Source organism: Centrocercus urophasianus, unplaced genomic scaffold (assembly GCF_019232065.1).
Source record: "Centrocercus urophasianus isolate 14NV4802_14NV808 unplaced genomic scaffold, USGS_Curo_1.0 seq_19, whole genome shotgun sequence".
NCBI classification, from domain to species: Eukaryota; Metazoa; Chordata; class Aves; order Galliformes; family Phasianidae; genus Centrocercus; species Centrocercus urophasianus.
In genome coordinates this window covers 8,477,486-8,490,856 of record NW_024884744.1, presented here as the reverse complement: position 1 = coordinate 8,490,856, position 13,371 = coordinate 8,477,486, and the positions used below count along the sequence as shown (strand labels likewise).

Here is a 13,371-nt window from a genome sequence, read left to right as displayed (position 1 = left end):
CACTGCACTTTAGTCTCCCTTCTGCTGCAGGTTTTTTTTTAATTTTATTTATTAAGTCACTGAGTATTTGAATGCCTAGAATGCATTATACTTTGTGTGACATCTGCATGTTGCTCCTTATCCTAGATTTAATCTTACAAATCATGCGTCTGTAGCAACACAGGAAAATGAAAACTCTTGCCACACCTGCTGTTGGTATAGTTTAATTAATTCTGTGATTGCAGTTATATCTGCAATCTGGGGTATTCTGAATATTCCCCATGCTAGCTATAGAGTTTTGCAGGTTGTGGTTTGCTTTATAGGATATTGTCTGTTTGTCCATTAGAGTATTAATGCTCATCAACCAAGGCAGCAGGAAAGCTTATGGGAAATGTTTCTGTCTTCCAGAAGTTTTGAGGGACAGGTGTGTAAAAGAGGCAAATGCTGAGTGTAGCTGAAACAGATGGCAACCTGTGGTTTTCTCTTTCCCTTAAAAAGAGAAACTCAAGAAATTACACTCGTGCAGAATCAGGCACGTTCCAGTTGAGCGCTAATTGTGACAGTTGTCTGTGGCTTTATAACAGCAGTGGTTTTGTTTAGCCAGAAATGTCAAGGTCAACACAGTCAGACATTTATCCAAAGTGTCTGTGTGCAGACTGGCTTGCAAGCCAGTTACGTTGAAGCACACTTTGTTCATTTGAGTAAATTGTTTCTCTGAATTTGTGTCCAAGTCTGAGCGGATGAAAAAGACTGCTGGAGAGCGAACCAAAGACTCGAGTGTTGGAAGTGTGTGAGTGCCTCTGGTATCTGCCTTGCATGGAAGGTGCTTCTCGTCTGCTGCTGTTGCTGTGCATGAATTTGGGCAGTTGTGGCCCAGGACTTGCTGATGTAACAGCCGTGGTGAGTGCTGGGGCAGCTCTGCTCCACCATGGCCGATTCTGGCTCTCACCTCACTTCCAGACTTACAGACAGTTGTGCTCTTTTTGCTGCATTTTGATTTTCTGCTTTTTTTTCCCCAGCTTAATTACATGTTGAGATCTAGCCTCCTTTTTATCCCGAGCTCTTTAATTCATTGTAGTATTTTCTGTGACTTGCTGCCATAGAAACGAGGGCTTTAGAGGACCTCAGGAGCTCATGTAACCCATTGCACTACCTCAAGGAAAAAACTACTCCTGGAGCAGCTCTGACAGACATCTGTCGCACCTATTTTTAAGAACCTGCAGCAAGGCAGATGGCATGACCTCTCCGGTGAACAGCCTTGCACCTCTCTTCTTAAATAGCTTTCTTAAGACCCCACTTCTCCTGTTGCAATCCAGGTAAAATTCCTTCTTGGAAGTGCCTGAACAGCTTCTCCGGGACCAGCGGTGCTGCCAGTTCGAATGCTTTGCTGCTCAGTTCTCTAGCCCATATTTTAAGTGCCTTGCTATCAAACTTAATCTTTTGACCCTTAGGGCATTTGCAAATCAGGTAATTTTAGTTCCTTGTAATTGGGTCTGTACAGGTAGCACTGCCTCCCCTGCATCTGTGGAAATCTCAGTCTGCAGTTGTGCTTGTTGTTTTGCAGCTGAAGCTTCCCTCAGACTCCTCCCTTTCTTGCCACTGCTTAAGTTTAATTCCATAAAGCAATTTCCAATTTAGTTTGTGAAGGATATTGTATTTTTTTTAATTACCTTGTAACTTGGACAGCCCCATAGCAAATAAGTTGGCATTGCACATTTTCTGACTTGCAGGTACAAGCTTGGACCCAGGGAGCGTAGCCAGGAGGGGCTGGAAGGCAAAGCTGTGGTGACATGTTCAGTATCCAGGTGGAGGGCCAAGAGGGCAGCTGCACGGCGCTGGGTTGCATTCCAATGTGCTGATCCGTGGAACAGCGTTGGCATACGCTTTGGAAGCTGCTGCTTGCTCTCCTGGCTGTAGGGAAGGGTCTGAGGTGATGGCAGGGAAGGAAGGGGTGAGTCTTTGCAGAATATTTTTGTATGATCGTGACCTATTCTGAGCAGGCTGGACGTTTGGAGCCTTGGCATTTCTTGGCAGTGCCATTGTGTACTGTGCTGCCTCTGGTAGCAAAAAAAGTTCATTAGTCCAGGGTGGGTTGTTGTGATTCTTTTTCTTTGTCCCTGAACTACTTTATTTTAAATGCAAGTTGCAGAGAAGTTACATTTTCTCACTATTTATCTGGGGGCTTACTGGGGTGGAGGTAGGGGCTTTGGAAGCTGCTTAACAATTTCACATTTCATATGCTCTAATGAATTTCCCAGGATTTTGGAAGGGTTGTATCCAACTTTAGGATCGTAATTTCCAGAGTTCCGTTTATGCTAAAGTAAGTTAGTGGTGGATTAAGAGGCACGAAGAGCCAACAGATTACAAATGAGCTAATGAAGACATCATTTCTTTTGGATAAAGAGCATGACTCACAGTTGTGACTGGTATTGAGGCACTGCAGACCATGAGCTTCACCAGGACCGTGAGCTGGCACTGAGGTCTTTCCTCACCCTCCCCTCCTCCCCCATCGCTATTTCAAACTTGTGTTTGATTTCAGGTGCAGAAAAGAGAGGGTTTGCAAGGACCAGAAACAACTCGGAATCCGCGAGAGCTCCCCAGAACTTCGATAGGAAGAGACAACTTTCTGAATCGCAGACAGAAACAATGAGCAATTCAGACAGCAGAATAAATCCTAGACAACTGGGAACTCCCAGAGGTATTAAAGCAGAGCGCGTACACGCTTCAGGAATAAGCTGCCTTGAAGCATGTGCTAAGTGCTATTAAAAGATGGGCTGGGATGAATGCTCTTAACTCTAAAATGAGCTGTAAAAGCCGTTAATTATTTGTAAAATATGATCAATCCAGGATTTTCAGTGCTCTGAAGCTGGGTGCCAGTATTTCTAGGCAAATCCTTCCCGAAAGTTCAACTTCCAGTACAGAGCATCTGTAGAGCTGCTGTTACATAGATACACAGACAAATTGGGTGGGCAAGATAACATTTATTAATTTCTGTTTGCAGGAGGAGCCTATGCTGCTGTCCCAACATCTGGTGACAGAAAGAATCGAAATAAGCCTGCTCGAGGGAAGAAGAAGAGTATATTTGAAGCCTACATGTCAAAGGAAGATGTTTCAGCAGGACTGAAAAGGAGAGAGCTTATTCAGGTGCCTGGAACATAGAATGCTGTTGTGCTAAATCTGTGGAAATCACGGGCAGTTGTTAGAAGTCAGTATCAGTTGATTGCTTGGCAAGGCATTGATGTACGCCTTGTAAATGCTTTCTCTGGACATTTTAGAAATGGAATGAAACTTTTTACATCCAGCTACAGTGCAGTTTTTGGTTTGACTGTAAAATTCCTGATCCACAATCACGAATTGCAGGGTTGCATGGTCTGCTAGCCATGATTGTGACTTTTGTGGAGTCTTAATTACTTTTACTAGTGATAATCAGAAACACAGCAGGTGCTGGCAGCCTCTTTCTTAGTCAGTGTAAGTGAAAAGGAATGCCCTTAGCAAGATGCTTCTTGCTAAAATTCTTTGCAAAGACAGATGTTAGTTCTCACCAATGAGGTGCAAGTGCCTTCTCATCCAGCTGTACTCATCTCCTTTTAATTTGTCTCTGTGAACTCTTCCCAGAAGTCTCCTTCCCATAAAAACAAAACAAAAAAAAAAAACCACCACAGGAGAGATGCAGGTAATGATGTGGTCCCTGAAGTGTCATATGCCTATGGAGGCATTACAGTAAAGTGTTGTAAACTAGAAATTAATATCAAGCAGCCAGCTAGCAGTGCTGAAACTTGAGTTACTTGCATGATTTTCTTTGTGCTCCCTTAAGGACGTAGGGCTGGCCCAACCTCCGATGACAGCATGGCTTAGTGAAGTAAGGCACAGATATTAGATTGAGCACAAGAACCCAGGACAGTACAGAAAATCAGCTGCCTATGTATTTGTAATTATTTGCCCTGAACAGGTAGCATGTTCTCATTTTACAGATTCTGTGCCCATCAATCCAAGGTTGGACTTCGTGCTGACATTTGCAGCAGCAGATTTGGAGCTGTAATTGGGCATCAGTTCTTCCAGTATCTGGCATGATGTAGGGTGGACCTGCCACATGTGTGGGTAACTGTATTGTGGAAGGAGTTGTACGTGAAAGCAAGCAGGACTGAGGTTTGCTGAGATGCAGAAGTGGAGAATGTCATACAGTAGCAGCTGTAATGCAGTCCTCATTGTGGTGTGATGCAGAGGACACACCCAGCATCCCAGTGAGGTCAGCCTGGCTGAGGAAGAGGCAGGTGGAAGTCAGTGAGGGCATTCCAGTCACTCACACTGAGGCATTGTTTACCCAGACGCCCACTGGTGCGTTGCTGTTGTAATGCTGGTTAAGGTTGTGATATTTTCATCAATACATCAAAGCTGCTGTTGGCATCACCTACCTTTCTGTCTGATAGCATTAAGTGCAGAGTGTGTAGACTCCTGGTGAGGTCAGCTGCAGCTGCAGATGAGGCACATCAGACTATGGCCAGTACCTGAGAATTCCACAAAAATGCCAAGTCTCAGAAGGCCTGTGATTACATGCTATCTGGCAAAACAGTCCTTCGTTCTTGTAAGTGCGTAGTGTCTACTCTGGGTCATGTGCTATGTGACTGAAAGAGACATGTACGCTTTCTTAGGCTGTAGCTGTTTTCCTTTCACCCAGTCTCATGTCTCAGGGAGACAGCTCAGGCTGTACAATCTGGATTTAATCACTTAAGGCTGAGTGTCAGATCATGAGCATTTCAACTCAGCGTCTCTCATTTTTGACTCATTCATCCTCGTCTCATCAAGAGCATTCATCACTGCCTTCAAGGAGGAATAGGTGAGATCCTGAAATTCAGTGAATGAAATAATATTAAGCACTGCTCCGTATAGTGGCAAGAGACACAGTCAACAAATATGTTGTGTTAATCCCTCAATGCAAATTTGGTCTGCAAAGATGCTCAGTAAGAACTTGCAGAAGAGGAGAAAATGCATACCAGTCTGAACCTCATGGTCCTGAGCAAACTTAGAATCATTTCAGTTGGAAGGGACCCTTGAAGGCCATCTGATCCAACTCCTTACACTGAACAGGGACACCTACAGCTCCATCAGGTGCTCAGAGGTCCAGCCTGACCCTAGGTGTCTCTAGGGATGGGGTGCCCATCGCCTCTCTGGGCAACCTGTGCCAGTGCCTCACCACTCATAGTGTAAAAAACTTTTTCCTTATATCCAGTTTAAGTCTCTCCTCTTTCAGATTGAAACTTGATTGCTAGCTGGTCAGAAACATGGCTCTGAGTGAGAGAGTGCCAAGATGGTGTAGGGGAATGCCGGATGTGGGTGGCAGGAAAACACAAGATCTAGTAGGAAGGAGAGACCCTGCTGTGAACTCAAGGATGCTGCTGGGCTCTGGTAATGGAGCAGGGCAACTAAATATGCCTGGAAGCACAAACTACTGGCAGATGTACTGGGAGATCTCTTAGATGAAACACGAGTGCAATGAAGATTAAGCAGTCCTAGATCAGGAAGGACAAAAGTGTATCTTGATGGGCGTTGATGTCTGCCAATAGCAATAGCCTTAATGACTTCTGGTACTGTATCTGATATAATTCAGTTTTCAGTAAGTAGCATGGAGAATTGTGCCCTGCAGGATTCCTGGATTCATTTAATCAAGGGACGGGTGCAGAAGTGTCCTTCCACAAGATAAAGGATCCGAGTGCAGGTGCTTGAGAGTGCACGCTTCCCGCTTCCACACCCATAAAGCTGTCTGCAGTGAGCAAACACCAAACGTATCAGGTTGATTGGAATCAGAGGCTGAAGGCAAACAAGATTGAATAACTTCTACACGGTTACGTAACCGGATGGTGTTGGCCATACACAACAGATGAAGTCAGGTTACGTGTTAAGCAGCGTTGACCCAAAGGACCGTGGTCATCTGATGAAGCGCCAGCCAGAACCTCACGTCTGCCCCACGCCTCCAGCGTCTCCCAGACCCTCCCTGCAGGGCTGCTGGGGTCAGGCGGAGCGAGAGCTCGCAGCACAAAGGCACTCAGCTTGCTTTGCCACCTGGAGGGTGTTTTAATTTGGAGAGCTGTTGGTTTGTGTGTATGAAGGCTGGGGATTTCCTGCTTTTCATGGGCTGTATTCTCGAAGGTGGCTTGGTAGCAGGCAGGCACTTGAATCCCGACCTTTAGTTTGACGTGTGTGGACCAAGTGAGCTGTAGGTGTTATAACTGTTGCAAGCTGCTAGACTTGAGATCCTTGAAGTACCATCTGAGTATTGTCTGTCTGGTTCTAGCTGAAGAACTTAAGAAATGCTAACTTTTTTGTATCTTGCTGGAGGAGTTTAATAAAGTTAGGAACTTTTTTTGGCTGGTCTGTGCAAAGCTGACTTAAATTGTCAGAAAGTGTTTTAGAAACCTTCCGCCAAACCTCTATCTTCCTTCTTAAAACAAAGGCTCTACTCCATAATAATACTGATAAATATAGCAGCTATTATTTGTGAGGTATTGTAAAATAATACAATGTTCGTGTGACATCATGAGACTCTGCAGCCAGATCCTCACCCCCTAATACACATATGAGAACAGTTGTTCATTGCAGATGGGGAGAGAGACTGGTTCCAGATATGATATCACAGCGTGAAATGTACAACATTGTAAATAGGATTTTCATAGGCACAGATAATAGGGCCCATCTGCTTTCTAAGATAAATTTTGGGAGTTCCTTGCTTTGAGGAAAGAACCGAAGTATTTTAATGCTACTTGACGTAAGAATTCTAATGCTGATCATAATTAGGTAGTGCATATAAAATGCAGAGAAAGCCGTTGCACTGTAAGCATGGTAACACTGCTGTGTGTTTGCCTGAGCTGGCTGTCCATGCACACGTCGCCGCTTCGGCGCCTTCTGGGCCGTGGGCACAAAAGGGGATTTTTCATGCTCAGGATGGGCATCTGCACCTGCCTGATTGACAGCTGTCCCACACTGTTCAACAGGGTTCTCCAGAGTAACTCGAGATACCCCCTCATCTGCTTTGTGCTGTTGGGCAGATCCTGGGTATGAGAATTATTTGACTTATCGTCGAGTGGAGCAATCGTCACTTTTATTTTTTTCCTTTCTCTCTGTAGCGGCTTCCTTTGCTGATGGTGTGTTAGTTTTGATGGCTGCTTCTGGGGTATGAGTGGGGAAAAGACCCTTGAGAGTTCTGTGAAGTATCCCCATGCTTTTCTTTCTGTTGTCCCTGGTCACTGGCTAGCCGTGGGGCTGGTGTGCTCATTGATATTAGCTTTATAAGGCACAACACGATGTCACAGCAAAGTAATCAGGTAATGCCTAAGGAGTATAGGATATATGGTGCTAGTGTTTCCAAACCCAAACAAATAAAAACAATGGAAAACCTTCATAAATCTGCAAATTCCTTTTCAAGGCAGCAAAACTTCCTCATGTAATCAGCTTTATTTTCCTCTTGTCTGAATGTTTCTTAGAATACATAAAAATTATATGGTGCAGTAAATTTTAAGGAGGCAATCCCTGGGAGAGAGTTCTACGATTACTTAACACAGAAGTGCAAACAGATGGAATCTGTTCATGTAACAAATTGGCCAGCCTTGTTTCAAATACCCAAATGGAGGAAGTTTAAACTTCTCAGCACAAGGCAAACACCTGTGTTAAAGCAGATAGCTAATTAACAGGGCTGTGGTTCCATAAGAATCAAGTGCTGTCAGCTTTAACTGCAGCCACCTGAACCCCAGATCCTGGGACCCTCTTGGGATGGAATCATAGTTGCACCTCAGCAGGTCAGCTTTTCCTTCTTTCTCTTCTCCAAATTAAGTGAAGCCAACGCTCTCCTTTTCCAAAGCAGAGCAAAACAAATTCTTTCAATTGTCCATTTTTTTTTTTTTTAAATGAAGTTGGTGGATGCTCTGCAGGAAACATGTGAAGGAAACAGGAGGACTTGTATTCACAGTTCATGCAGTAGCAGCAACAAGCAATGATTCAACATCTCCTCTGTGACAGACTGCAGTAGATCAGCTTAAGCCTATGATGAAGCTTCCTTTTGGCTAGAAATTTCTCGGATGCTAAGTTGTCAAGACTTAAAATGTATAATGGAAATTTGGATGTATCTCTCATGTTTCACAGCAGATATATTACCCGCAGCTCTAATTTAACTGATGTTATATAAAATTAATAAGATTCAGGCGTAATCTTTCTCTGTCTCCTTTTTTTTTTTCTTTTAATTTAAGGGACCCTTGAGAATAAATCCTAAGAAGTACCATGAAGCCTTCATTCCATCTCCAGTAAGTGTAATTTTAAAATGCTCTGAAGTTCATAAGTAAAGGTGCATTAATGTGGGAGTTATGCTGTGTATGAAAGGTCACTCAGAGGTGAGTGAGCTGGAATAAATGAACATGATCTGGATTTACTTTTAAATCAGATACTCCCAAACAAATCTTGCTTTTTTATCCTTCAAAGAACAACCGACTTTGCTTCTGCTGAAGCTGGGGATACTGCTGGGTCCCACAGAAGCCAGCTGAACTCAGGTTTGAGGACCACCACATAGCGTAATTGTAAACCCCTGGTTCATGGCTACAGAGGTTTTATAGATTTTCCACTGATTTAAGTTAATCTTCCCTAAACAAATATGCTCCCCTTTCTCGATCTGCTGCATGAGCTAATTTGAAAAATCATTCCAGAAATAATACGCATGATTCCTTTTCATGTGCCCGCTTTTGCACTAGCTGGATATTGGTTGGCTTGGGATGTGCTTCTGTCACGAGGGACTGCTTTGTGCCTTTTCTCCCTTCTTTCTTTATGTGCACCCAAAAGAGGGGCTCTTGCAATTAAAAGTACTTCCAATTGGGAAGGTGACCTCACAGATGGTACAGCTAAAGCTTTTTATCTGGGTCTGACTTGGCCAAAATGTTACTATCAGTAAGAGAGTTTCATATTGAAATGTTTTGTAGCTGTAGGGGATAGGCAGTGAAATGCTGACACTCTTGTCCCTGCTACTGACAGCAGTGATGTGTTGAAGCTTGGATTGAAAGCCTTGAAATGTGTGCAGTGTCAGTTCACTTTATTCATTGCAGATGATGTTTCACAGCCCTCTGTATTGCAGGAGGCTGACGTGGTTGAAGCTCAGGGTGCATGAAGTGGGTTCTCGCTATGAATTAGAGGAAGAAGTATGGAATAGCTCTCTGGTACCTCAGTAAAGTAACACTGAACTTGTAAGGGAGAAAGGAACTGTGATTCCTTTCTTCTTGGAAGTTACAAAATACAAGGTTACATGTAAAATCCAGCTACTGACGTGAGTTTCAAACAGATGTGAAGCTCTACCTCTGATCATCCCTGGTGTCCTGTGCAGTATACTGCTTGCTGCTCTGCAAAGGAGGGTTAGCTGAGGTTATATCATTTACCTTTCTACTTTGCTTTCCATTGTGAGGCTGAATCCTAGAACCATTTTTTTCCTTAGTATCAAGCAGAATTAGCACCTGGGTGAAGGTGGATCTGGTGTGGGACTATTCTTGCTCTGACAGATGCTTTAAGAACTTCTCTTTCATGTAACTGTATTTGTCACTGAGGGTAGCAGGAGGGTTTGCAGCCTTAATGTTCTGCAGGGCTTCCCGTCTATACCAGATGCTGCAAGAGCTACAGCTGTGAAGAATCACCCCATGTCCTCTGCTGCTGGCTAGGGCACCAGCCCCTCTGCTTGCAGCTCTCACTTGGCTACAGCTTCAAATGCCAATGGATGTTCAAATGCAACAGCTGTTCACCTTTTAACACCAGAAGTCCCAGCGTGTTTCTTGCTGTGCATGTTCTGTCTGTCTGTCTCTTTGTTGCAAGGCCCAGAGCCTTTCTCTTAAAAACCTTGGGGAGAAGGAAGACAGGAGAAAAGTGCAGAATAAACAAATTGTCCTGAATGCCAGCCTGTGTCTCACAGCACAGAGCAGCTGCGTGTACAGACAAAAAAAAAAAAGGGCATTTTCTTTAATAAATGACTCTGATGAAGTGGTGGATTTAGGTGAGGAGGTTGGGCAGAAGGCAGAGGGTGGGGAGGAATGAGGAAAAAGACCATGTGTAAAAAATCTGGCTTTTTGAAAAGGACAGCTTCCAATTTGAATTATGTTGGTCCAAGAGGCTCTGCAATTTTTCTGCATCTTGTCATGGGAGGCAGCTTTCACGCAGCTGTTGAGCTGCTGCTGCTGCTTTTCTTTCTAAGAGTAATTTGGTCTCTTGGAGGACAGCCTTGGTTTCACATCACGGCAGGGTTCTGTCGTTTCATTGTTTTGGTATCTAAGCAGAGTAAGATATTTATGTGATATTAAGGCCTCGTGTTTTCAGGTTATAAAAAGTTTTTCTTGGAGGCTGATGGTGCTGGTAGTTCTGATTGGATTTACTCGAGCACTTGAGATTTGGGAGCGCGTATCTGAGAAGCCACTAACATTGTGAGTGAGAGTTTAACTTCTGTGAGGCAGTCTTTTCATTGAAAGACAATGAAGTTTTGCTCTAAAGAAACTCATCCTCTTTTTTGTGTGTGTGTACTTCAAAATGACAGGATAGCTCTCTGTTGGAAAAGTTTGCTCACTGCTCACCTTGAAACTAAATGCTCACGTTGTTTGTTGCCTTCGTGTGTTCATGGTATATGAAGAATATAAATTCTTCATATACCAAATTGTGAGAGGATAGAAATGAAAGCAGCAAGAGTGCTATAGCTAATTAGACAAAAATAGGGACAAAATTGGCAATACCTTAAAACTAAAACATCTGCGTTGGCATCTTCAGAAAACTTTGTCTTTATTCACCCCATTAAGAAAATCTTCTGCTCCAAATCTAGATTAGCAGAATGCCAAACGTGTCTGGGGTGCATGATTGTAGTGTCTGCAATTAGTAGAAGCTCTTGTGCAAGGATGTTAACAAAGAGTATTGAGAAAAGATGTCCTAACACGTCTGCTTCAGCAGATGATACTCATGCTTGCTTCTGTACAGCAATGTACAGTTGGCTTCTGTAGTCCCCATTTCTTTCTGAATTTGTTCTAACATTGGTTGTGCCAAATGTGGGATATATCGTGTTTCTTCATTCAAAGGAACTGCATCCCCAGCCTCTGTCCAGGCCACCTCCACAGGCTGCCTCGCTGGTCCCTTGGCCCTGCTTTCCCACCTCCTGCAGGACAGCAGCAGGCAGCTCTGTGCAGGGCACTTTGCAGAGACTGCCTTGTAAACGTGACCTGAACAACAGCTTTTGCGGTGCTTCAACTGGGAGCTTAATACGTGGAGAGCTGTGGCTGCGGAGAGCTCTCTACCCATTCCTAAGAGTAATTGCAGAGGAACTGAGCAGAGTTTGCAGACAATATACTTGGAGAGCTTGACTCTGCCTTGGATAAATACTGTGCAACTACTGTGCTGGCACATGCACAGCACAAAGAGCTTATTTGCTGAAAGATGTTGCATATTGAAGGGCATGTGGTGAATCCATTTTGCTCCTGTGCTCGACTGCAGGATGTTTGTCTCACTCGGGTGTGCCTTGTTGATGACAGCATTTTAAACCTCATAACAACTGTAACTTAATATGCTTTGGTCCGACGTTGATTTTTTTTTCCTCTTTGTCCAGGATGGGACTCGCGATATCTTTATTGATGGAGTGGTTGCTCGCAACAGAGCTCTGAATGGTGACATCGTGGTGGTGAGACTGCTTCCCAGGGAGCAATGGAAGGTCAGTCCAGTGTTTGTGATATGACAGAAAGATCTTACTGCTTTTTTTCTTCACTTAGGGCCTAAGCAGAGAATTTCCTACAAATCAGAGTAGTTAAACTGCAGTTTGCACTGCTGTGGATTAAAATATTTATCTATTACAATGCCTGGAAGGAGCAATACCTGGAATGTTGAAACGTTACTCTTTGCATGGAGTGAACTTTGTTACCGCTGTGTGAAGTCTGATGACAAGGCTGATTCAAAGTGCAGTTGTCAGAGGTTACTTTTGATATCTGGTCTTCGTGCTGTGGCACTGGACAGCTCTGATAGTGTATTTGCAACTGTTGTTGTTATTTCACAAAGCTTTCGTAATGATGAACCCTTTCTACTTCGTGCGTCCTCCGTCCATGGAAAGCTCATTCTGACACAGCTCCAGATTTTGTAGTCATAGCCATCCTCACATGATTGAGGAATGTGTAAAGCAACCAGAGCAATGCGAATGTGAGATAATCTGTTTTTCATTGTAATGGCCACGAAGCCCTCTCTGTATTATTTTTTTTCTTTCACTAATCAAAGTCAGTTCTTTTCAAACATCAGAACGATTTTATTTTGTTTGCAGATTTATCTTTAAAACTTTTATGCAAGAAAAGTTCTTTCTCTTCTAGAGATGTAAACTGTGGGAAATGTTAAGATACAGTCAGCACTCATAACTTGGGTTTGTATGTGTGAGCATGACAGCACTGCTACAGTTTGTTTCCCACACTCATAGTTTTCAAATTCTTCTTAAGAATATGAAGGTATATTGTTTGGACAAAAGTAATGAGGGTGATTCCAGCAGGGTGGGAACTGTTCTGGACTGTTTTGGCCTGGTTCTTTTTACGGGTTCTAGCTACTTTCTTTGTCTGAGGTTGTGTGATTTTAGACATGCAAATGCAAGGTTTTCAGTCTGGTCATTTATGGAACTTCTTATCTTAAACAATAACAATTGGAGTGATGGTTTGAAATGCATTAGAACGTGTCTCTTCCTTTTAAATCTGCATGAAGTGAGTAAATGAGCTATGTGTATATTGGCACATGTAGCTGCAAAACTGTCTTATGCAACAGATCATCATAAGTGGGAACTAAAACATTATACATATATCCATATACAGTCAAGGCATCTGCTGCAGTCCATGCAGCCTCTGAGAACCGATACTGAAGGTTGAAGGAAAAGTTCTTTGGTAGCTGTTGGAGAGTCCAAATCAGAGTTCAGGAAAGCTGTGCTGACTGCTGTAAGTTTGGATCATTGTACACACTTTACACACCCTGTGAGTAAACTGCATTTAGTATTAGATTATTTCATATAGTTCGTATAGTTTCATATAGAAAAATGGAATAGTTTGGTGCTTAGATCCCTTGCCAAAACCTGCCAGCACAAGGGCTTCTTTGTAGGCCTGGTGCAGGTTGCCTGGGCTGGCAGTTTTGTAGTTTCACAGTTTTATCACTGGCTCTAAACAAAGATAATGCCTGTCTCACTTATCCTCATACCTTCGTATGTTCTACACTAATGGTCTTTTGTGAATAGGTGAGCAGTTTTATAAGAGGAAGGTTTCGAGTATTTTCTCTATTCTGGGCAAATGCTGAAATAAATAAAATTGCTGAAGAAATGGTGTCTGACTGCAAGGAGGCAGTTCAGAAGGCTTCAGTGTTTTGTAGTACGATTATGATCCTTCTGTG

General features: G+C 43.3%; 1 protein-coding gene across 5 annotated transcripts in view; it reads left to right on the top strand.

Annotated features, from left to right (window-relative positions):
* Positions 1-13,371, top strand: part of DIS3L2 (DIS3 like 3'-5' exoribonuclease 2) — a 165,952-nt gene that overhangs the window by 15,196 nt on the left and 137,385 nt on the right. For 3 of the 5 annotated variants that reach the window (XM_042820290.1, XM_042820295.1, XM_042820291.1), the window contains 4 exons: positions 2,519-2,677; positions 2,981-3,123; positions 8,214-8,267; positions 11,576-11,677. In XM_042820290.1, coding sequence (XP_042676224.1) covers positions 2,519-2,677; positions 2,981-3,123; positions 8,214-8,267; positions 11,576-11,677 — 458 coding nt within the window. Of the gene's footprint in view, positions 1-727; positions 880-1,709; positions 1,931-2,518; positions 2,678-2,980; positions 3,124-8,213; positions 8,268-11,575; positions 11,678-13,371 lie in introns of those variants that run through there. The other 2 variants (XM_042820293.1, XM_042820294.1) reach the window with 2 other exon arrangements.